General features: G+C 38.7%; 1 protein-coding gene across 1 annotated transcript in view; it reads right to left on the reverse strand.

The window, feature by feature from the left end:
- Positions 1–25,561, reverse strand: part of snx7 (sorting nexin 7) — a 29,950-nt gene that overhangs the window by 4,138 nt on the left and 251 nt on the right. The window contains exons 2-8 of the mRNA XM_061965098.1: positions 21,357–21,533; positions 15,919–16,029; positions 14,012–14,170; positions 13,675–13,873; positions 4,056–4,255; positions 2,253–2,339; positions 1–154 (exon numbers count right to left, since the gene is read on the reverse strand). The exon at positions 1–154 is cut by the window's left edge and continues 5 nt beyond it. Of these exons, the coding sequence (XP_061821082.1) occupies positions 1–154; positions 2,253–2,339; positions 4,056–4,255; positions 13,675–13,873; positions 14,012–14,170; positions 15,919–16,029; positions 21,357–21,533 (1,087 nt within the window). The remainder of the gene's footprint in view (positions 155–2,252; positions 2,340–4,055; positions 4,256–13,674; positions 13,874–14,011; positions 14,171–15,918; positions 16,030–21,356; positions 21,534–25,561) is intronic.

The following is a 25,561-nucleotide window of genomic DNA, read 5'->3' on the forward strand; positions in this document are numbered from 1 at the left end:
CATAACAGTCGACATTCTTGTCAGCTGTCGAGATGAAGGCTGACTTCAGGTCTTCTCTTGCACTGTTCTGCCAATGGACCCAGTCTCCTCTCAATGCATTGTTGGCCAATTCCATCCGATCTGCCAGAACATTGACTTCATCCTGCAGCTGACACTGAAAACACAAATAATCAACGACAGAAGAGTGTCACTTGTGTCGCGTCTTCAAGTTCTTAGCACTTAGGGAAGTTATAAAGGTTGGGTTGCTTCTGAAGTTTTTTTTGTTGTTGTTTGTACTTGTAGAGTAACTAGAGGACAAGCATAAACACAGTAAAGTGCAATGTACTAGTGGAGATAAATATTCTGCAGAGTTGTAAATAAAGAGTTCCTGTGTTGCTGAAAGCTGTTGTTAAAACAAATAACATTCTGCACGTGGCTGTATGCATGCTCTTTGGGCTTGTGGAGGCGGATCTGTGCTCACGGGACAAATAATTTTACTTTTGTGACCGTTTCTATTTGATTACTGGAAGACACTCCTCTCTTTCACTTTCATTGTGCATCTACCCTCACTAATTACAATGTTAAAATTGCAAAATTGTCACCATAGAACCTTTCTGCAGCATCTTCTCTGGCAGAGCAGGTATGATTGAGGAGTGTTTTTGAAGGCGATTTATGATACATCTTCTATTTAAATTTGTTTACGAGAGAGGGCGAGCACAGAAGCGCCAAATTTTCTTCACTTAGTTGTGGTCCACAAACATACATACATGAATGAAGAAATGGGAAACTCTAAAGTTGCAAATCTTTTTTTGTGGTTGCAAATCTTCTGTCATGGGGTTGCAAATTCATTGATTTTGTTAGCTAATAATGTTTTGGTAGCAAATTTTTTGGGGTTGTAAATTACTTGAAGTCCCAAATATTTCTTTAGTAGCAAATCTTTTTTGGGGAGTTGCACATTTTTTTTGGTTGCAAAACATTCTTTTGGTAGCAAATGATTTTTTTGGTTGGTTTTTGGTTGTAAAGTCATTATTTTTGTTTGCTAATACGTTTTTTGGCAGCAAATCTGTTTTTATTTCCAAAATATTTTTTCGGTTGCAAATCCATAATTTTTGTTAGACAATATTTTTTTTGTTTGCAAATCTTTTTTTTTTTTAGTTTTGCTAATAATGTTTTGGTTGCAAATCTTTGAGGCACTTTTTTTTGGATTGTAAAGTTATTTTGTTTGTTAATCATTTTTTGATATCATTTTTTTTTCAGTGTATTTTGAATGCAAAACTTTTTTTTGGGTTGCAACACTTTTTTTTTGGTTTACATCCATACGCATCCTATTGCGTGTAGGACGGAAGTAGTCAACAATCACGCCCATATGGTCACACCGTCATCCAAGAATTTGACAAATTTTAACATATTGATCAGATTGAAGTTGAGCTGTAACAAAAAACATGTTTTTGGGTTTCTCTTTGAAAAAACCCAAGAAAAAAAACAAGAAAAACCCCCACACAAAACCTCAAACAAACAAACAAACACACAAAAAAATAATGCAATAATATAATAATATATATATTATAATATAATTTATATATATATATATATATATATATATATATATATATATACTGTTTTTTTTCCAAATATATATTTTTTGTTTGCAAATCTTTTGTTGTTGTTTTCAAATGAATTAAAAACGATGTCTCTTCATAAAAGTTTTAAGTGCATTTCTGATTAATTTCTCTCGCCAGCTATTCTGGTGTGGTCTCGAATGCTTCTCCATTACATTTCCAATGCTAGCCCCGGACCTCTAAAAAAAGGTGGAATGTTGAGTATAACTTGATTCAAAGCATATAAATCAGCACCTACATAAATGGTCATAATATAATAATTGGATTACGATTCGATATCAATTAATCGTGCAGCACCAAGACTATGAAATCATTCCACAGTGGAACAAGAATGGTTCAAATAAATGCCTTTTGAGTGTAAACTTCTGACCACGACTCATAAAAAACAGTTTATCATTTTCAGTTAATTACATTTGTGACGTTTCGATGTATTAATGTGATATTTGTATTTTTTTTCATTATGATGATTCGCTGTAAAATGTGATCCAATATTGGCGACTCTTATTCCATTAAGCAGGCGATTAATTTCGGGTGATTGATTCCTAGCACACAAGACGAGGGAAAACTCCCAAACATCTTTTGATTGGCTGACAGGAATAAGGAAGTGTGTGCCTAACATGGACTACTAATGTGTGCGAGCAAAGCAGCACTTACAGCTTCCAGTTCTGTCTTTTTGGATAATAGCGCCTCGTTTTTGGTCTCGAAGTCGGTCTGGATATTGTCTCTCCGTCGCATCACAGCCTGAAACAGACAAGCACAATTGAGTAACAATTTCCAAATCTGCCGTGTGACTCAAATGTAAAATATGCTTCCACACACGTGTATTTTCATTAGGGGTGTCCCGAGCCGATATCGAAACTTGATATCAGTCCGATATCAGCAAAAAAAAAACAGATATGGGATTACTTGCATCTAAAACCGTCCAATGTACGAACTCCAACACAAGTAGCTCCATGCTAAAGTCTCTTCTTGTTAGCTTAGCAGAAACTTAATTGTTTGTCTCATTTCAGAGCCTTTTAAATGGGTCATATTATGATTTTCTTTGGTCAAAATATTGCGTAACTTTGTTTTACGGACCATCATTAAGCCGCTTTCTGACCGTCTCTTCAGAATGCACCGTTTTGTGAGCGCTCTTATTCACATGCCGAAATGACAACAGCGGAGGATGCATGTGCATGTACGAGCCAGTCTGCCCCACAAGAAGAGGATAGAGAAAAAGGAGGGGCTTATTGATGACTATGGGATAAAAAATGGCGGGTATACCTCGACCATATATGGAGATATCCGCTGAAAATACGTCACTTAAGTCTCAAATTCCAAGGGCTTGTTTGGAGCCATGCCTCAATGGTTCGATTTTTTAATTTTCGGGACTAACGGGGATCCCAAATAAACGGAAATAACAGGAGTAAAAAAAGAAGCTCTTTAAAAATCTAAACGCTGTAAAGGACATACAAAATAACTTCTCTGTGACATTCCAACATTAAAACAAATGTGTTAGCTCAATGCTAATTTACATTGGATTTGCTATACACAGGCTACTAACTAGCATGAGTGATTTTACATGGCGATTTTAACACCTTCAAATTTGTGATGACAACTACAACTAAGCTGCAGGTTACAATCAAACAGCTGATGTGTAAAAAGTACAATACTTACAGTTTAGACTAGGGGGTGTCCAAACTTTGTAACTTGGGGGCCGCTTTGGGCCCAAAAAATTTGGCTGGTGTCTATATGATATATATATATATACACACATACATACATACATACAGTATATATATATATATATATACATATATATATATATATATATATATATACTGTATGTATGTATGTATATACATATATATATATATATATATATACTGTATGTATATATATATATATATATATATATATATACTGTATGTATGTATATATATATATATATATATATATATATAGATAGTACTATACATAGATAAATAGTATTATCTATCTATCTATCTATCTATCTATCTATCTATCTATCTATCTATCTATATATATATATATATAGTATAATAAATTACTATATATATATATATATACACACACACATTATATATAAATAAAAGTCAATCAGATATTTTTATTTGAACAAAAAAAGTTATGATCATGTAATTGTCCCATTATCAGGAAACTCAAACTAATAGTTAATTATTATTACAAATAAAAACTACTTTCCAACCTAAATTCATACAAACACTACATTATTAACATGAACAACATTATTATTGCAGATACATTACACAGGTCAAACAAATAGTTAAGTATTTATTTTTGTTTTAGGAAAACATGTTCTCGTGATATATGATTATATAATATTTGTTACATTTCAAGGCATTCGCGGCCCATATAAAATGATGTGTCAGGCCAGATCTGGGCCACCCGGGGCCTTGAGTTTGACAACCTGTGCTGTATAAGGTAGTGGCTCACCTTGAGTACTTCACCACAGAGCACGTACTCGTGAAGAGTAGGGACCAGGACCTCGGACAGATGATGGATCTGAGTTTCTGTTTCTTTGCAGCATCGCTCCACACAGGAGGCGACACGTCTCAGGGGCTCGCCCAGCTCCTCCTCGGTGTCGGCCCATTGGCTGTATGTGGGCCCATACTGCTTCAGCTCGTCCAAATACTCTGTTAACATGGAATACACATTTTACACAATCATCCGGATATTCATATACATGTCAATTACCTATAATATATATATTACAAACTTGAACATGGAATCCATACATATATTATGTAGTTTTACTAGTGACGTGCCATACAACTGTTAACCTTTTAGAGACCATACTGAGTAAAATTACAGGCTGGTATCGGCAATACTGATTTGGCACTTTAAAACACCTGTGTCTTGCTGTATTTAAAAAAAGGTGTGTTTCTGAAATAATAACATAGCACAGGATTAAAGGAGAACTTCACTTTTTGGGGGATTTCTGTCTATCATTCACAATCCTTATGAGAGACAAGAACACACTTTTCTTTTTATCTGTATTCTAAATAGTAAAAAACTGTTAGCAAGAGGTGGCTAACAATGCAAGTTGTAGTAGTTGTGTTGAAAAAACATCCAAAACTGCCAACAACGCTTCATTTACATGATATGACTTGCATATTAACCAAGCCATAGCGACATTGTTGTTGCAAGAGCTAACTCAGAGGAACTACTTTTCTAGATAGTAACACAGAGACACACACATGCTGCTCCTCCGGCCACTAGCGGGAGTTATATCCGCGTATTCGGGCTACAAAAGATAAGGTTCTAGATCCTTTTTTTTTGTTATGATTAGTAGTAGCAAAAAACAGAACACGCCCTTTACGTTGTTGTTGTTGTCGGAAGTAGTCAAAGTCAAAGTCAGTTTTATTGTCAATACATACGAGGAGTCAAACTTACGTTTTCAGCACAGTCCCACTCAAGAGCAGACAAACATTATAGGGGGAGAGAACAGGACCGCTGACGGGTCAGCCAACTTCCGGCGGCCATTAAAAAGGTGGGAAACAGGTAAACATTGGGGGTTGGGGGGGAGATAAGTAAAACAAATATTCAGTCTAAGACTGGGGCCAAGGGGAAAAAAACTCAATAGCCATAGCACACAAACAAGTTACAAAGAATCCACAAGACTTGCAACAGAGGGGAAGGAGTGGGGGCTACAGAGGCAGGCTGCTGCTATCTAAGCGCTGCTCAGCCTTCCATCACCCTTAAGGGATTCAAGCGGTGGTGAAGGCTTAGAATGGGGGTGGGGTGTGTGTGCATATGCCCATTGTCCAGGGTGTAGTATTGTTGTGTCTATAGGCCTGGAGCCGCGCTGCAGGCATTACGAGCAAAGTTCAACTCCCAGGTGTTGTTGAAGTAGCGTCCGTTGTTATTCACACTATGAAATGAATGCGCCCAAGAAAGAAGTTGCGGTCAAGCTTAAAATGACCAACGTACTGTAAATATTACATGTTATTATGAATGTGCCTGTTACTACACTACATATACTTGCAGCAAGTATATCACACATTGTTGCAGGATTTTGGATGTTTTTTTCAAAGGATTTACAGGAAAAATAGGTCAAACCCTTTTACCTGTATTGTTAGCCACCTTGTGCTAGCAGTTTTTCACTCTGTAGAACGAGGGCTGGCTGATATGGCTGAAAACTGTATCACAATATAAGTGTTTTATATTGATATATTTACAACCTATCAAAATAAGGAGCAGGAGAAAAATATACTTTTTGCTACCATTTCAAATGTAACCATCCTCTGATTATAACCCCCCAGCTATCAAGGCAGAAAGGAAATAAAATGGCAACACGAAACTTAACAAGGATGGAAAACACTCAAGCAATGTAAACAAAATATAAAAAATCGTATTGAAGACTTAACAATAATCTCTTAAAATGGAGGTTCAAAAATAAGGAATATGTAAGAAATGCTTCAGAAAGTGTAATAAAATAGTACAAAGTGTGAAAATGTAAATATAGAGAAACCTATTTCCTGCAGGCATAGTGGCAGGAAGTTACAGCTGTGCTCTAAAAGGTGAGCGCAGCTAAGGTGGTGTGATATTAGCGGTCTTGCCTTGCATCATTTACAGACCACATTGGTCTGACTACGGTCCCTTTGAAAAAATCAGAAAAAACTTTTCCTCTTTTATCTACAATTTCTTCATTTTGACGTTCCCTTCTCACTCCATGCAAAGAATCAACCGCCAGACAACCAAACTTCAGAGTTGATACTGTCACCTGATTGGCTGTTAGCATGTCACTCCCACTGATCACTTCCTGCATTACTCGGTTATCAGAGAGCGAGTGCCTTTGTACACGCAACCGACCTTGCTTCCATACTCCGCTTTCTTCTGACGAAGAAGAAAAAAAAAACGATCAGACACATTTTTATTGATATCGATTACGTGTCTTTTGCAGAACATATTCAGTGTTGGCGTTAACGCACTTTTTGTGTCTTTTCACGCCAGTGTTTTGTTTCGTTTATATTTGCCGGGTCAAATTTCCGTCACCGGTTTTTGCGTTTTTATTGGTCGTGAATTTTGATTTGTCGAAAGTTTTATCAATCACAAATACTGCCTCAGTTTGCACTCGGACAACTTTACCGCGAAGGGCTTTCAAAAGAAAGACTTCGAGGTAAACACTAAGGTGAGTGTAAAGTCAACCTTTTTAACTTCATCCTGTGCCATGTTTCCAGTAAATGAGTTGTTTTAGTCTATGTGAGTTCATGGAAACTTAAATTTTATCTCCCGTTGAATCGACATCGTTCGAGGATGGAGACAGGCTAGCTGTTAGCTTCAAGCTAAACAGCACCAGACCAGACTCCTCCACCCCAAAAACATACTTTGCAGGTCAACAAACGGGGCAAATATGTGCCTTTTGAAGTGTTAATGTGCAAGGAGTGTTCACAAGGAGTCTATTGGAGAAGTGGCTGATAAGTTAGTAAGTGTTGCTCGCATCGCCGACATCATCACCGTCATTGTTTACTGAAGCAAAGATGCTGACTGTGCGTTATGATAAACGCGCATGCATCACAAGGCTCTGCTTTTTATCGATAGACTTATCAGATTTGATTTTTTATTATCTATAGCAGGGGTGTCAAAAGTGTGGCGCACGGCACATTCTAAAAATACTATAAAAATAAAATAAACAAAAACATAACAAAAGTGGAATAAAAAAGCTTACAGGTGAAATGTAATTTAGAAAAAAAGTTGCAATGTTGACTATTAAAACAAAGCTGTTTTTTTCCTCTTTAAAACTGTCATTGCTCAAAACATAATATTGAATCAAAATCAATGTTTTTTTAATGAATTATTGACCTATCCAAGGCTCCGATTACTTCACATCAAATAGTCCACTTTAAAAAATATTTTTTGTGCAAGATTTTGCATATTTTGTGTGTTTGCCATAAAAAAACTTTTTTTTTTTTGACAAAAAAGGGCATAAAACAAACAAACATGAAAACGAAAACAAAAAACTTAGAATTGACGGATAGATCTGAAGTTGATGTAGACCAGGGGTCCTCAAGTACAAATCTTGAAGGTCCACAAATGTTTTTTTTTAAACAGGCTGGGTCCGTTTATTATCGGTCAAGCTTATATAGTAGCAGGAGGTAGGTAGTTTAACATTTTCTTAAAATTAACAAAAATAAAATAAATATCCAATAAAATACATGAAATATTTTCTTTGAAACAAAAATAAATAAGAACTTTGAAAAAATGTGTCCTCTGCATTTGACCCATCCCTTGATCACCCCCTGGGAGGTGAGGGGAGCAGTGGGCAGCAGTGGCGCTGCGCCCGGGAATCATTTTTGGTGATTTAACCCCCAATTCCAAGCCTTGATGCTGAGTGCCAAGCAAGGAAGAATGCTGGTATGAGCTTTTAAACATAACCCGTTAACTGCTGCCAATCAAATGGTGAATAAGATACTCTTTAGGGTTCATATGTTTGTAAATCTGACTGTGATGAAGTCAGTGCCTCACCAGCTATCAACCTCACCGCACGTTACTGCTCTGTTGCTATTTGTTGTTGTGTCATAGATTTAACAAAAATCTTGCTTGATGTTTCATATGACTTTTTCAGCCTCGTGATTTCTTTTTTTTTCTTAGCTCTGAATCATGAGGAAATGTCTCTTCAAATTCGCGGTGCTCTTTCAGATAGTGACGTTTCAGATTTTCACTTTTCACCAGAGCAACAGTACTGTTGCATATTAGACACATTGATCTGGTACTTGCAGTAGGTAGGATGAAACATATTGCTCTGTCCATTCTTCCCTGAAACGTCGTTTTTCCCTGTCCACCTTTCTTTTACCAGCCTGAGCCAACTTGGAGCATGCCATTGTGATTTGATTCACATTCAGTGACTGACGAGTGAACAGTTAGCGAAGTAGCGATACGAGACAACTGTGTGCCTGCAGCGAAAGGTTCCATGCACTGTGCACTGCACATGTGTATGACCCAGGTGGTAACAGCCTATCAGCGTGTCGTGATAGAGATGACAACCCATACCCCGGAATTAGCCAATCAGAGTGGCATTCTCTCGCTCTCACTCCGTCTCTCTCTCTGAGAGAGAGAGAGAGAGAGAGAGAGAGAGAGAGAGAGAGAGAGAGAGAGAGAGAGAGAGAGAGAGAGAGAGAGAGAGAGAGAGAGAGACGGAGTGAGTGAGACACGAGAAGTGTAAACGAAACGTGGAGATATTTGATTAAAAACAACGAAGAACATTGACTTGCGCTAGCGATAACTCACAGATGAATACAATTATTATATTTTTTTATAATAATTATAATTATAATAATTATAATCTGTGGTGGGCTCTCCTATTTCTGGGGCTGAGGTTGCCGAGGTAGTTAAAAAGCTCCTCGGTGGCAAGGCCCCGGGGGTGGATGAGATCCGCCTGGAGTTCCTTAAGGCTCTGGATGTTGTGGGGCTGTCTTGGTTGACAAGACTCTGCAACATCGCATGGACATCGGGGGCGGTACCTCTGGATTGGCAGACCGGGGTGGTGGTTCCTCTCTTTAAGAAGGGGAACCGGAGGGTGTGTTCCAACTATCGTGGGATCACACTCCTCAGCCTTCCCGGTAAGGTCTATTCAGGTGTACTGGAGAGGAGGCTACGCCGGATAGTCGAACCTCGGATTCAGGAGGAACAGTGTGGTTTTCGTCCTGGTCGTGGAACTGTGGACCAGCTCTATACTCTCGGCAGGGTCCTTGAGGGTGCATGGGAGTTTGCCCAACCAGTCTACATGTGCTTTGTGGACTTGGAGAAGGCATTCGACCGTGTACCCCGGGAAATCCTGTGGGGAGTGCTCAGAGAGTATGGGGTAACGGACTGTCTTATTGTGGCGGTTCGCTCCCTGTATAATCAGTGTCAGAGCTTGGTCCGCATTGTCGGCAGTAAGTCGGACACGTTTCCAGTGAGGGTTGGACTCCGCCAAGGCTGCCCTTTGTCACCGATTCTGTTCATAACCTTTATGGACAGAATTTCTAGGCGCAGTCAGGGCGTTGAGGGTATCTGGTTTGGTGGCTGCAGGATTAGGTCTCTGCTATTTGCAGATGATGTGGTCCTGATGGCTTCCTCCGGCCAAGATCTTCAGCTCTCACTGGATCGGTTCGCAGCCGAGTGTGAAGCGACTGGGATGGGAATCAGCACCTCCAAGTCCGAGTCCATGGTTCTCTCCCGGAAAAGGGTGGAGTGCCATCTCCGGGTTGGGGAGGAGATCTTGCCCCAAGTGGAGGAGTTCAAGTACCTCGGAGTCTTGTTCACGAGTGGGGGAAGAGTGGATCGTGAGATCGACAGGCGGATCTGTGCGGCGTCATCAGTAATGCGGACGCTGTATCGATCCGTTGTGGTGAAGAAGGAGCTGAGCCGGAAGGCAAAGCTCTCGATTTACCGGTCGATCTACGTTCCCATCCTCACCTATGGTCATGAGCTTTGGGTCATGACCGAAAGGACAAGATCACGGGTACAAGCGGCCGAAATGAGTTTCCTCCGCCGAGTGGCGGGGCTCTCCCTTAGAGATAGGGTGAGAAGCTCTGTCATTCGAGGGGAGCTCAAAGTAAAGCCGCTGCTCCTCCACATCGAGAGGAGCCAGATGAGGTGGTTCGGGTATCTGGTCAGGATGCCACCCGAACGCCTCCCTAGGAAGGTGTTTCGGGCACGTCCGACCGGTAGGAGGCCACGGGGAAGACCCAGGACACGCTGGGAAGACTATGTCTCCCGGCTGGCCTGGGAACGCCTCGGGATCCCCCGGGAGGAGCTGGACGAAGTGGCTGGGGAGAGGGAAGTCTGGGCTTCCCTGCTTAAGCTGCTGCCCCCGCGACCCGACCTCGGATAAGCGGAAGTAGATGGATGGATGGATGGATAATTATAATAATTTAAAAAAAAAAAAAAAAAAAAAAAAATTTTTTTTTTTTAGTATAATTCGTGCTGGGTCCGGACGGACACGTCGCTGGGTCCGGACATGGACCGCGGTCCGCCTGTTGAGGATCACTGATGTAGACTCTTGAGATCTAAGCGTTAAATAAATAATGTATGTATGCCCTGGCACACCATTATCATCATTTCATGACCGAAGCAAACAACTTTTTACAGTTTTATACTGAAATAAATAAACCTACAACCTATTAAATGCAAATATAGAAAAAACTACCGGCAGCGGTAAAGTTTAGATCCATGAAAGAAAGAAGAAAGTGAATGAATGTTTATAACTGAATACATTTACATATGCATACAAAAGTGTTTTCTTTTGTATTATTTTTTTAATGAAGTAACTTAATTTAACGTTTATGACAACCTTTTTCCAAAACACAATACAGAATGTGAGATATAACAGGATAATGCATACATTTATCATTTGTTTTCAAAACGGTTACAAAAAAGTGGGACCCCAAACATTTACTGTGGGAGTCGGGACCCCATTTTTATGACTTGATGGGGTCCCTGGGACCCCATTTTAAAAATTCCTCGCGCCAACACTGCATATTGATATCGTTTTATCACCCAACCCGACTTAAAACGCACAGAAATCGTGGACAAAATCCTCAAAAAGTGCAGTTTCCCTTTAAGAATATAAGACCTTGTAGTAATTTATGATTTCATAATACTGAGTGGCTCAAATTGAAATTGCCAGTAAAATATCAAATTCAATAAATAAATTATGTTCACCAGGGCTGTTTTATTGCATTTGCTGTGTATAATTTATCTATGTGATCCACTTTAAACGATCAATTCTTGAGGAACCCTTGAATAAATCTAGGTTTGACTTTGCCTGTGGGAGATGATCTCAGTGATGACTGACTGCCCTTCTGTGTTGTGGTTCAACGTGAGGTGCTGATCTTACCGTTTTTACACAAATATCACACGCTGCGTGCCACTGCGCTTACGCATTACGCACTTACCCAGGCGGGATAAAAAGTAGTTCCTACCCATTATTATTTATTTTGTTAATATCAGAGTCCGTTCTGCAAAAAGGTCATCTTATGGACAGGAACCCACAGTTAAAATATACATCATCATATAGTATACAAAATACAGTACAATACAATACATTTCAAAATCTACCCATCAAATACCCATTTACAATTTCATTTATAAATAAAAAAGGATTTTTTAAATCCACCAAATCAGTCTAAATATTCTATTATTCAAATTTGATTAAAAGGTTGCACCTTAAAGATCTGCGATAATCTCATCGTACATACAGAGGTCAAGACCAAAATTATGCGACTAATGTGAATTCCTCAACCAAAGGGGTGTGCTAAATATACTAAGCGTAACGTCGCAATAAATTTAGCTTAAAACGCTTCTTAAAAATGTTTAAAGAATGCGATTCTTTTATAGAGCTATCGATCTCATTCATACACACTTGCCTGTGTATGAAAAGTGCTATATAAATATAGTTTGATTTATTTTAATTTAAAAAATATATTGCAGCCTCCTGCAATAACGATTTACATTACAATATATTATTTGGTATATAAATGGTGATAATAAACTGTTTTAAAACGGGTTACAGAGGCTCCAAATTTAGCTGCTAATGTATGCACTAACATATTACTCCATTTCCACATGTATTATTTTGTCAAAACTAGTATTCATCTACTTGCTTATTTAATAATAATAATAACAAACAACCATAAACTATTTAGGGATGATAACAAAATCTAATCTTATCACTGTTGTATTGACCATTTACTGACACAATACTTGGTACCGTTAATGTTGATATTTAAGTCAATCCAACCAGCCAACTTCAAGCACTCTAGCTGAGTGGTTAGTGAGGTGTAAAAAAAACATAATAATAATAATCTTATTTGTAACGATTCTTAATCGTTTAAAAAATAAAAAAAAATAAAAAAATCGATGACAATTTTTATTTTATTTTATATTTTTTAAATATGTCATGTTCACCCACTCAGGTAAATTATATTGTTGATGTAGATGATCATATCTGCTTCACAGTTTTAGAAATGTATCAGGGCTGTTTATCTATTTTATGGAGAAATGTAGTTAATCATAGAACTGGCAACCGATGTTCTTAAAAATGTATTGACTTTGAATCAAGAATCGTTTTGAATCGAAAATCGATTCTGAATCGAATCGTTATCCCCAAGAATCAAATTGAATCGTGTGGTGCCCAAAGATTCCCAGTCGTAGTGGTTAGCAAGGCTTCTTGTATCCTGTCTGCTTGGGGTGTAAAAAAAATAAATATTGATTTTCGAATGAACCCCGATTCTTATTTGTTATGATTCTTAACAGATTCGAAAAAAGCAAAAATCGATTAAAATATATATTTTTCTTTAATCTGTCCTGTCAAGCCACTCAGACAAATCTGCTGTACAGATTTACTTTGGAAAAGAGAAGTGTTGGATACTTCTCTTGTTGCCTTATTTGTATTTGACTTTATTAAATGTTTGGGTCGAATTTTATTCAACAAAACCAGTTTTCTTTTAAGTAATACAACAATTTTATCAGAGCTGTTTATTTTATGGAAGAATGTCGTTAATCACAGAACTGGCACCCAATGTTAATAAAAGAGTATTGACTTTGAATTAAAAAAATAAAAATAAATAAATAAATTCTGAATCGAATCGTTAGCCTCAAGAATCGAGTTAAACCGAGTATTGACTTTGAATGTAAAGAACTTAGAATACATTTTTTTTTTATTGATATAATCGATCAAAAATCGAATCGTTACCCCCAAGAATCGAATTTAATCGAACTGTGTGGTGCCCAAAGATTTTATTAAACAAAACAAATGTTCTTTTATGTAATATATACATTTTAGCAGAGCTGTTTATGTATTTTATAGAGCATTGTAGTTAATCATAGAACTGGCATCCAACATACATAAAAAAATATTGATTTTGAATCGAGAATCGTTTTGAACCGAGAATGGATTCTGAATCGAATCGTTACCCCCAAGAATCAAATCGAATCGTGTGGTGCCCAAAGAGTCAGAGGCCTACTGTGCGCCTCCTACTGCACACTGTAAACGAATAGTTAAAAGACCATAGCTTTCTCTTCTACTGAATAGGAAACACCCGGTCCTTGTCAGAGAATTATGAAGTACCTCGTTGCTCTCTGATGATCCTTTGAGAAACTTTGTCCACGGCTGAGATCTTGTTGCTGAAGTTCTCCACATAGTCCTGCATGACAGAGAACTCCTCCGGCCGGCTCCTGAGGCCACGCACGGAGTTGGCCACTGCCCGCACCGTGTCGCTCATCCGACTCAGGAAGCTCGGACCCTGCTTCTTGTGGGCCGGGAAGTCCTGCAGAAAGTCCAAGAGCAGGATTTTGATGCCACAGGATATATAGAAATGGATGGACTTTATTCCTCCCACAATGATGGAAATATTCTTCAATGTGATATATTTCATGCACTGATGTACTTTTTGAAGGTGTCATACCTGAGCGGTCAGGAAGACCTTCAGGTGCTGGCTGAAGGACAGGATGGGATGCTCGGCCATCTTGTTGAGGAAGCGATGCAGGGCGTTCTTCCTGGTCTCAATGAAGTCATTGTTGAAGCGATCCACCATTCCTTTCATCACAAACTTCTCTGGCAGAGGCTGAAGCAACAAACACTTCATGTGCTCCTCACTCACCAACTTGTAGTGCTTCCCTGCTTCTTCTTACTTCCTTTTATGCCTCTTCCTACTTCCTTTTATCCTTCTTCCTACTTTCTTCTATGCTTCTTCCTACTTCCTTTTATGCTTCTTCCTACTTTATGCTTCTTCCTACTTCCTTTTATGCTTCTTCCTACTTCCTTTTATAATTCTTCCTACTTACTTTTATCCTTCTTTCTACTTCCCTTTATCCTTCTTTCTACTTCCCTTTATCCTTCTTTCTACTTCTTTTTATCCTTCTTCCTACTTCCTTTTATGCTTCTTCCTACTTTATGCTTCCTTTTATGCTTCTTCCTTCTTCCTTTTATGCTTCTTCCTACTTCCTTTTATGCTTCTTCCTACTTTATGCTTCTTCCTACTTCCTTTTATGCTTCTTCCTACTTTCTTTAATAATTATTCCTACTTTCTTTAATAATTATTCCTACTTCCTTTTATTCTTCTTTCTACTTCCTTTTATCCTTCTTCCTACTTCCTTTTGTGCTTCTTCCTACTTTCTTTTACACTTATTCCTACTTTATGCTTCTTCCTGCTTCCTTTTATGCTTCTTCCTACTTCCTTTTATGCTTCTTCCTACTTCCTTTTATGCTTCTTCTTACTTTATACTTCTTCCTACTTCTTTTTATCCTTCTTTCTACTTCCTTTTATCCTTCTTCCTACTTTCTTTTATGCTTCTTCCTGCTTTCTTTTATGCTTCTTCCTACTTTCTTTTATGCTTCTTCCTACTTTCTTTTATGCTTCTTCCTACTTTCTTTTATGCTTCTTTCTATTCCTTTTATGCTTCTTCCTACTGCCTTTTATGTCTCTTCCTACTTTATGCTTCATCCTGATTCCTTAAATGCTTCTTCCTACTGCCTTCTATGGTTCTTCCTACTGCCTTCTATGCTTCTTCCTATTCGCTTTATGCTTTTTCCTACTGCCTTTATGCTTCTTCCTACTTCCTTTAATGCTTCTTTCTACAACAGTTTATGTCTCTTCCTAAATCATGTTTCTTCCAATGGCTCATATGCTTCTTCCTACTCCTTCTATGCTTTTTCCAACTTCTTTTTATGCTTCTTCCTACTTCCTTTATGCTTCTTACTACTTCATTTATCCTTCTTCTTACTCCCATTATGTTTCTTCCTACTCTTTTGTGCTTCTACCTACTTACTTTTATGCTTCCTCCTACTGTCTTTTATGACTCCTCCTACTTTATGCTTCTTCCTACTTCCTTTGTGCTTCTTCGTATTGCCTTTTATGCTTCTTTCTACTTCCTTTTATGCTTTTTCCAACTGCCTTTATACTTCTTCCCATTCCCTTTATACTTCTTTCTATGCTTATTTTGCTTCTTCTTACTTCCTTTATGCTTTGTCCTACTTCCTTTATGTGTCTTCCCACTTCCTTTATGCATCTTCCTACTTCCTTTATGCTTCTTCCTACTCTCTTTATGCTTCTTCCTACTCTCTTTATGCTTCTTTTTACTCCCTTTATGCTTCTTCCTACTTCCATTATACTTATTCCTACTCCCTTTATGCTTATTTTTACTTCCTTTATGTTTCTTCTTTCTACATTCACTTCAGGTTTAACATACATGTATAATAAGACTTTATGTCATGCTATATAATGAGTATGTGTGCAGGGTGTTTAACATACATGTATAATAAGACTGTACGTCATGCTATATAATGAGTATGTGTGCAGGGTGTTTAACATACATGTATAATAAGAGTTGGATGGGATTCTTCCAGTCTGCTTCGTAGCCAAAAAAAATCCTGGTAGCGCCGGCAGACCTCATACTCACACGAGTCGAACTCACTTCTCGTGGTCTAGAGAGACAAATCACATACTGTCGGTGCTACCTCAAAAAAAAAAAAAAACATCACATAAAAGGTTTACTGTTTTACATGATAATGCTGGCATATTTATTTAGCAATTGTTGTAGTCAAAATGTTATGACTTTTAAGGCATTTGTTTTTGAAGGTTTCGCTGTACTGAACTAATTGTGACAGTAAGCATTTTGAAGGCATATTTACCCTTTAATGTTTGATTGATTATTATGGCATATTACTAGCTCTGAAATGGAGGCATTTAAAACTGTAGAATACTGACTTGAAACCACAATAAAGCATGTTTTAATGGGACAGGTGTGTGTTATTAGTGGTCTTAAAATTGGTTTAAATTGTCAGATGTTGCGTTCAGTCTTTTTGAAAACACAAACAATTGTTTGGTACGCTTTTCTGCCGTTTGTTTGTATTGCTTCCCGTTACTTGTTGTTGAGTTCTTTGCTTCCAATCCTAGACACAAAGAATGATAGAACGTCTGAATTGACCATGTGATTTTAGTGCTGAGGACCTGAATCATTTCAAAGTCATATTGAACTATGGCTGGGCGATAAAACGATATTAAGATACATCGCGATCGATGTAATTTAAAAAAACGTGTTCGATATAACATTCGATCAAGGTAGGTTGCATGAACAAAGGCACTCGCTCTCTGATAACCGAGCAACACAGGAAGTGATCACCGATTAATGGGAGTGACAGTATGAACTATCATGTTTGGTTGTCTGGCGGTTGATTCTTTGCATGGAGTGAGAAGAGAAAGTCAAAATGAAGAAATCGTGGATAAAAGAGGAAAAGTCACTTGGACAGTATGGCATTTTTTGGGATTTTTTTCAAAAGGGACTGTAGTCAGTTTGGTTCTTTTATGAATTTATTATGGGTCTACTGAAAATGTGACCAAATCTGCTGGGTCAAAAGTATACATACAGCAATGTTAACATTTGGTTACATGTCCCTTGGCAAGTTTCACTGCAATAAGGCGCTTTTGGTAGCCATCCACAAGCTTCTGGCAAGCTTCTAGTTGAATTTTTGACCACTCTTCTTGACAAAATTGGTGCAGTTCAGCTAAATTTGTTGGTTTTCTGACATGGAATTGTTTCTTCAGAATTGTCCACATGTTCTCAATGGGGTTTAAGTCAGGACTTTGGGAACGTCATTCTAAAACCTTAATTCTCGCCTGATTTAGCCATTCCTTTACCACTTTTGACGTGTGTTTGGGGTCATTGTCATGTTGGAACACCCGACTGCGCCCAAGACCCAACCTCCGGGCTGATGATTTTAGGTTGTCCTGAAGAATTTGGAGGTAATCTTCCTTTTACATTGTCCCATTTACTCTCTGTAAAGCACCAGTCCCATTGGCAGCAAAACAGGCCCAGTGCATAATACTACCACCACCATGCTTGATGGTATGATTGGTGTTCCTGGGATTAAAGGCCTCACCTTTTGTCCTCCAAACATATTGCTGGGTATTGTGGCCAAACAGCTACATTTTTGTTTCATCTGACCACAGAACTTTCCTCCAGAAGGTCTTATCTTTGTCCATGTGATCAGCAGCAAACTTTGGACGAGCCTTAAGGTGTCGCTTCTGGAGCAAGGGCTTCCTTCTTGCATGGTAGCCTCTCAGTCCATGGCGATACAAACACGCTTGACTGTGGACACGGACACCTGTGTTCCAGCAGCTTTTTGGTGGTTTTCGGTTGACTCTTGATCATCCTGAACAATTTTCTCTCAGCAACAGGTGATAGCTTGCGTTTTCTTTCTGATCGTGGCAGTGACAAAACTGTGCCATGCACTTTATACTTACAAACAATTGTCTGCACAGTTGCTCTTGGGACCTTAAGCTGCTTTGAAATGGCTCCAAGTGACTTTCCTGACTTGTTCAAGTCAATGATTCGTTTTTTCAGATCTGTGCTGAGTTCTTTTGACTTTCCTATTGTCGCGGTTGTAATTGAGTCTAATGACTGCATCATATGAGCCCTATTTAAATGGGCTCAGAGAAGTCAACAGGTGTCGTCAATCATAATCACTCACATGAAGTTAAGAGGCCATGCCATGAAACTAATTTGATTTGATTGTAACTTTTCTACATCACCAACATTGATAATGTATGTTGCTGTATGTATACTTTTGACCCAGCAGATTTGGTCCCATTTTCAGTAGACCCATAATAAAAGAACCAAACTTCATGAATGTTTTTTGTGACAAAGAAGTATGTGCTCCAATCACTCTATCACAAAAAAATAAGAGTTGTAGAAATTATTGGAAACTCAAGACTCAAGACAGCCATGACATTCTGTCCTTCACAAGTGTATGTACACTTTTGACCACGACAGTGTGTGTGTGTGTGTGTGTGTATATATATATATATATTAGGGGTGTAACGGGACATGTATTTGTATTGAACCGTTTCGGTACGGGGGTTTCGGTTCGGTTCGGAGGTGTACCGAACGAGTTTCCACACGGACATATTAAGTAGCGTACCGCACGTTGTGTAAACAATGCCCACCGAGGCACAACACACGGCACGCTATCAACGACCGGGCTACGACAACATGCAAAAGTCAGAGCTGGAAGACCCTCCTGCCTCGTTAAGATCTCCCGTTTGGGAACACTTTGGCTGCGCGATACAACAATGGAGGACGGAGGTTTGCCGACATTGTTCAGTAGCTGCTTCTGACAACACGTCAAACATGCTAAACCATTTGAAACGTCACCACCGCATTCAAGCAGCCTCTCCTCGGCGAGTCAGGCAGGGCTAAAGCAATAACAAATGTTTTTATAGCAGCAGATTTAAGACCATATTGCATTAGAAACTAGATTTTGACCCACGTCTATGGTGGAAGAACAATAAGCCCACATACCCTCTTACTGCCAAGTTAGCCAGGCTGGGGGGGGAAAGAAAAGTTAATCTGAGGCTGAGTTGACTTGAAACTGTTTAATGTTGCACTTTTTATATGTAGAAGAAAAGTTTTGTCATTTTATTTAATCTGAGCAACAACTTGAGGCAGTTTAATGTCGTTTGACTTAAACAAGTTGAAAAACGTATTCGGGTATTACCATTTAGTGGTCAATTGTACGGAATATGTACTGTACTGTGCAATCTACTAATAAAGGTCTCAATCAATCAATAAAAAAAACAGCACTTTATATGTATATGTATGTTTTGTTAAGAAACCATTCTGAGCCTTATCGTATTTAGTTTTTATTTTATATATGTTGACCACATTAACCCTGGCAATGGACCTTGTGTGTAGGGATGTCCCGATCTGATATTTGGATCGGATCGGCCGCCGATATTTGCCAAAAAATGCGTATCGGCAAGGCATGGGAAAATGCCGATCCAGATCCAGTTAAAAAAAAAGACCGGTCCGTGTTTTCCAACGCACTGATTTAAAATAATACATTCCACTTTTCTGCTGCTCCCTAATTTCCGTTCCGCATTTTCCAGCACACCTTCAACACATCCACAGGTCTGTAGATTCTCACGCAGTTGCTTTTAGCTGCTGGCATTACACGACAGGCTCTTCTCACTCTTTTCTGTGTCTCCCTCTCACAGACAGCAAGCGCATCTTCTTACACACGTCACATACTGTCACGTCATACGTCACATACGTATACGCCCTCTCCCAGCAGAGAGGTAGCAGCATGGCTAACGTTAGCTGTGATGCTAGCGCAGCCGTGTGACCAACGTTCTCTCTAAGGTGCGCGCCTGTGCAATTGCGCACTGTTCAAGCGTCCTCTGCGCATAGCAATTATATGCCACGCACAAAATCAAATAAAAAAATTAACGCATAACAATTTTTGACACGACACGGACACGACAGAGAAAACAGTTTTCGTCATCATTGTTCAAATATTGTAACGTCTGTCGAGACGCTTATCTCCATTCGGTGCCAGACGTCCACACCATCAAAATGCCGAGGCAAAAATGTCCACATCAACACCGTATGAAAAAATTAGTGATTTTTTTAGTTGTGATTTCCTTCTCTGCATGAAAGTATAAAGTAGCATATATTAATGCAGTATGAAGAAGAATGTTTTAATGTAGACATGCAAGCCTTGAAAGAAAATTTTGAAAATAAAGACTACATTTCCTGCAAATGGGTGCATTTCTACCCTATATTTTAACTTTCGATTTATTCTCATATCAAACTCTTTTGGCTGTCTTTTTGACACTTACATCCGGCGCCCCCCTCCACACCCTGGATTATAAATAATGTAAATAATTCAATGTGATTATCTTGTGTGATGACTGTATTATAATGATAGTATATATCTGATAGTATATATCTGTATCATGAATCAATTTAAGTGGACCCCGACTTAAACAAGTTGAAAAACTTATTGGGGTGTTACCATTTAGAGGTCAATTGTACGGAATATGTACTTCACTGTGCAACCTACTAATAAAAGTCTCAATCAATCAATCAAAACACATATAATCATCATACTGCTATGATTATATGCATCAAGTGTTCATTCAAGGCTAAGGCAAAATATCCACATATATATCGTGTATCGCAATATGGCCTTAAAATATCGCAATATTAAAAAAAGGCCATATCGCCCAGCCCTAGTTTCAATGATGCCATTTCTGTTCGTCATGTATAATTTTGTCTATTTTGTGTTTATCCTTGAATAAACAGGTCAGTTTCTTGTTACCAACCATTGTGTATTATTCAAACTCCCCTAATTCAGCTGTCTAGTTGTTATCAAGAGTACTAAAACCCTTTTCAACATGATTCTGACAACTAAGTAGGCTAAATAACTTTAAACTTTAATACATGCTCGGATAGGCCAGTATCGGTCAGTATCGGTATCGGTCAGTATCGGATCGGAAGTGCAAAAACAATATTGGTATCGGATCGGAAGTGCAAAAACCTGGATCGGGACATACTTGTGTGTATATGTATGTTATGCCATTGTTTACAAATCTGGTAAATAAATAACCAAAAAATGTATATTTTGTTGTTTTCTTACTGTACCGAAAATGAACCGAACCGTGACCTCTAAACCGAGGTACGTACCGAACCGAAATTTTTGTGTACCATTACACCCCTAATATATATATATATATATATATATATATATATATATATATATATATATATACACATACATACATACATACATACATACATACATACATACATACATACATACATACATACATACATACATACATACATACATACATACATATATATATATATATATATATATATATATATATATATATATATATATATATATATATATATATATATATATATATTAAGTTTTTCAGTTTTCAGCTGTATATGAAACAGTACCTTGGTCAGAACTCTGTACATGATGAACGTCTCTAAAGCCGTGATGTGACTCTCTGGCTTGTCAACCGTGACAAACAGGTCTTTGGCGTCCATCTGCTGTTCCTCATCTCCATCCAGGTGGTACTGGTTAACCAGCGAGCTGGGAGTGCTGGGCAATGGAGTCTCATTCGACATTTTCTGAAGTAGAACATATGAAATATACAGTCAGAACAGTGCGACATCATACTGAGAATTATCTGTCAGTGATTTTTTTTGTCACTTTCTCCTAACCCTGCAATCTAATAGACAAGTTCCAAAGCAGACATAAACACATTTAAGAGCTAAAGAAAGCTTTGTTATCCATTTGGCCAACAAGTTACTTACAGTTTGTGGAGTTTAGAGTTTTGGGCACTCAATGGAGTCTGTATTTTATACAATTTTAATAGTTACTGTTAGGAGAATATGTTCTAACCTTGGGATAGAGTGAACTGTATTCATGCGCAGTACTGGTACACTATGTTCAAGGACATAAACATGAATGCACATTGTGTTTGCAATCTTTGCAAATACACACACATTGTATCTCATTCAGGTTCCGGAAGAAGAGGTACCAGGAACGTGGAACATGTATACGTGTGTGTGTGTGTGTGTGTGTGTGTGTGTGTGTGTGTGTGTGTGTGTGTGTGTGTGTGTGTGTGTGTGTGTGGCCAATGGCAGAATAATGAGTTTATTGACAGTGCAGTGTGAAAGTCGATGTGTTTACTTTGCAATCAAGTAAACGCAGTCTCAAAGGAATATAAACTGCAAAAGCACTTTCTGACGAAACATAGAAATTTCGATGTCCGGTCCCTGAGGCCTTGAGCTCTTGAAACTGCAGCCCTCTTCATGATGTAGTTGAATAGCCATGCTCTATACTATTAACGCCGTCCAAACTCGACATTATTTTAATCACTCTTTGATTTTTCATCGCTTCACAAACAGGCTAGCTTATCTAGCTACGAAAACGTCACCACTACAGCGTACATACAAGCGAGTATGGCTTCATGTAACAATTGCACACTTGTCTCTCTCTGCCGTTTCTGCAGGTTCGGTGGCCATGGATGAAATGCTGGCTGTCCAGAGTCGGGACCCGGGGTGGACCGCTCGCCTGTGCATCGGTTGGGGACATCTCTGCGCTGCTGACCTGTCTCCGCTCAGGATGGTCCCCTGCTAGCCCCACTATGGACTGGACTCTCACTATGTGTTGTGTTTGCTCGGTACTCGTTTTATCTTTTAACCTGCTCATTGTACAGCACTATGGCTACCCCTGTGGTAAATTTTAAATGTGCTCTATAAATAAAGTTGATTTGATTTGATTTGATTTATTCAGTCAATCAATCAAGCAATGTTTATTTATATAGCCCTAAATCACAAGTGTCTCAAAGGGCTGCACAAGCCACAACGACATCCTCGGTACAGAGCCCACATAAGGGCAAGGAAAACTCACCCCAGTGGGACGCCGATGTGAATGACTATGAGAAACCTTGGAGAGGACCGCATATGTGGGTAACCTCCCCTTATGTTGGATCCACTATGGACTGAACTTTCACAATATTACGCTAGAACCACTCGACGTCCATTGCACCGGTCGCCCTAGAGTCTGCAGTCCTCTCCAAGGTTTCTCATTGTCATCCCACTGGGTTGAGTTTTTCCTTGCCCTGATGTGGGATCTGAACCGAGGATGTCGTTGTGGCTTGTGCAGCCCTTTGAGACACTTGTGATTTAGGGCTATATAAATAAACATTGATTGATTGATTGTACAATTTCAGAATGTGCTTGTTCTATTTTTAAACAAAGAAAACAATCTGTAGTTGTCTTTATTTTTAAGTTTTCGTGCCGTGATTTTACCAGTCCGGCCCACTTGGGAGTAGATTTTTGTGGCCCCCGATCTAAAATGAGTTTAACACCCCTGCTGTATGGTAATATAATGTATAACAATTAGGGATGTCCCGATCCAGGTTTTTGCACTTCCGATCCGATACCGATATTGTTTTTGCACTTCCGATCCGATATCGATACTGACCGATACTGGCCTATCCGAGCATGTATTAAAGTTTAAAGTTATTTAGCCTACTTAGTTGTCAGAATCATGTTGAAAAGGGTTTTAGTACTCTTGATAACAACTAGCCAGCTGAATTAGGGGAGTTTGAATAATACACAATGGTTGGTAACAAGAAACTGACCAGTTTATTCAAGGAGAAACAAAATAGAAAAAATTATACATGACAAACAGAAATGGCATCATTGAACTAGGGCTGGGCGATATGGCCTTTTTTTAATATTGCGATATTTTAAGGCCATATTGCGATACACGATATATATCTCGATATTTTGCCTTAGCCTTGAATGAACACTTGATGCATATAATCACAGCAGTATGATGATTCTATGTGTTTTGATTGATTGAGACTTTTATTAGTAGGTTGCACAGTGAAGTACATATTCCGTACAATTGACCACTAAATGGTAACACCCGAATAAGTTTTTCAACTTGTTTAAGTCGGGGTCCACATTCATGATACAGATATATACTATCATCATAATACAGTCATCACACAAGATAATCACATTGAATTATTTACATTATTTATAATCCAGGGTGTGGAGGGGGCGCCGGATGTAAGTGTCAAAAAGACAGCCAAAAGAGTTTGATATGAGAATAAATCTAAAGTTAAAATATAGGGTAGAAATGCACCCATTTGCAGGAAATGTAGTCTTGATTTTCAAAAATTTCTTTCAAGGCTTGCATGTCTACATTAAAACATTTTTCTTCATACTGCATTAATATATGCTACTTTTAAACTTTCATGCAGAGAAGGAAATCATAACTAAAAAAATCACTATTTTTTTCATACGGTGTTGATCTGGAAATGTTTGCCTCGGCATTTTGATGGTGTGGGCGTGTGGCACCGAATGGAGATAAGCGTCTCGACAGACGTTACAATATTTGAACAATGATGACGAAAACTGTTTTCTCTGTCGTGTCCGTGTGTCGAAAATTGTTATGCGCTTATTTTTTTTATTTGATTTTGTGCGTGGCATATAATTGCTATGCGCAGAGGACGCTTGAGCAGCGCGCAATTGCACAGGCGCGCACCTTAGCGGGAACGTTGCTCGCACGGCTGCGCTAGCATCACAGCTAACGTTAGCCATGCTGCTACCTCTCTGCTGGGAGAGGACGTATACGTATGTGATGTATGGCGTGACAGTATGTGACGTATGACGTGACAGTATGTGACGTGTGTAAGAAGGTGCGCTTGCTGTCTGTGAGAAGGAGACACAGGAAAGAGTGAGAAGAGCCTGTCGTGTAATGCCAGCAGCTCAAAGCAACTGTTGTGAGAATCCACAGACCTGTGGATGTGTTGAAGGTGTGCTGGAAAATGCGGAACGGAAATTAGGGAGCAGCAGAAAAGTGGAATGTATTATTTAAATCGGTGCTTTGGAAAACACGGACTGGGTTTTTTTTTTAAAAACTGGATCTGGATCAGCATTTTCCCATGCCTTGCCGATACGCATTTTTTGGCAAATATCGGCGGCCGATCCAATCCAAATATCGGATCAGGACATCCCTACTATGGACTGAACTTTCACAATATTATGCTAGATCCACTCGACGTTCATTGCACCGGTCGCCCTAGAGGGGCGGTCCTCTCCAGGGTTTCTCATTATCATCCCACTGGGTTGAGTTTTTCCTTGCCCTGATGTGGGATCTGAACCGAGGATGTGGTTGTGGCTTGTGCAGTACTTTGAGACACTTGTGATTTAGGGCTATATAAATAAACATTGATTGATTGATTGTACAATTTCAGAATGTGCTTGTTCTATTTTTAAACAAAGAAAACAATCTGAAGTTGTCTTTATTTTTAAGTTATCGTGCCGTGATTTTACCAGTCCGGCCCATTTGGGAGTATATTTTTGTGGCCCCCGATCTAAAATGAGTTAAACATCCCTGCTGTATGGTAATATAATGTATAACAATATATTGAGTATACAGTAGTAGTATAAATAAATGGACGCGTAATCTCCGTCTAGTAGTTTTTCAGACGTATTCTTCAAATATTAAAATAAATAAGTCAAATAATTCAATGTGTAAAAGACGTCAAGAGTGAAAGTGGAGTTTAAAGGTGAGCTGGTCAGCTGACAGGCAACTTTGACGACTCGTAAAAACACAAACAAAGCGACGGCCA

The sequence above is a fragment of the Nerophis lumbriciformis genome, linkage group LG07, assembly GCF_033978685.3.
Source record: "Nerophis lumbriciformis linkage group LG07, RoL_Nlum_v2.1, whole genome shotgun sequence".
Taxonomy (NCBI): Eukaryota; Metazoa; Chordata; class Actinopteri; order Syngnathiformes; family Syngnathidae; genus Nerophis; species Nerophis lumbriciformis.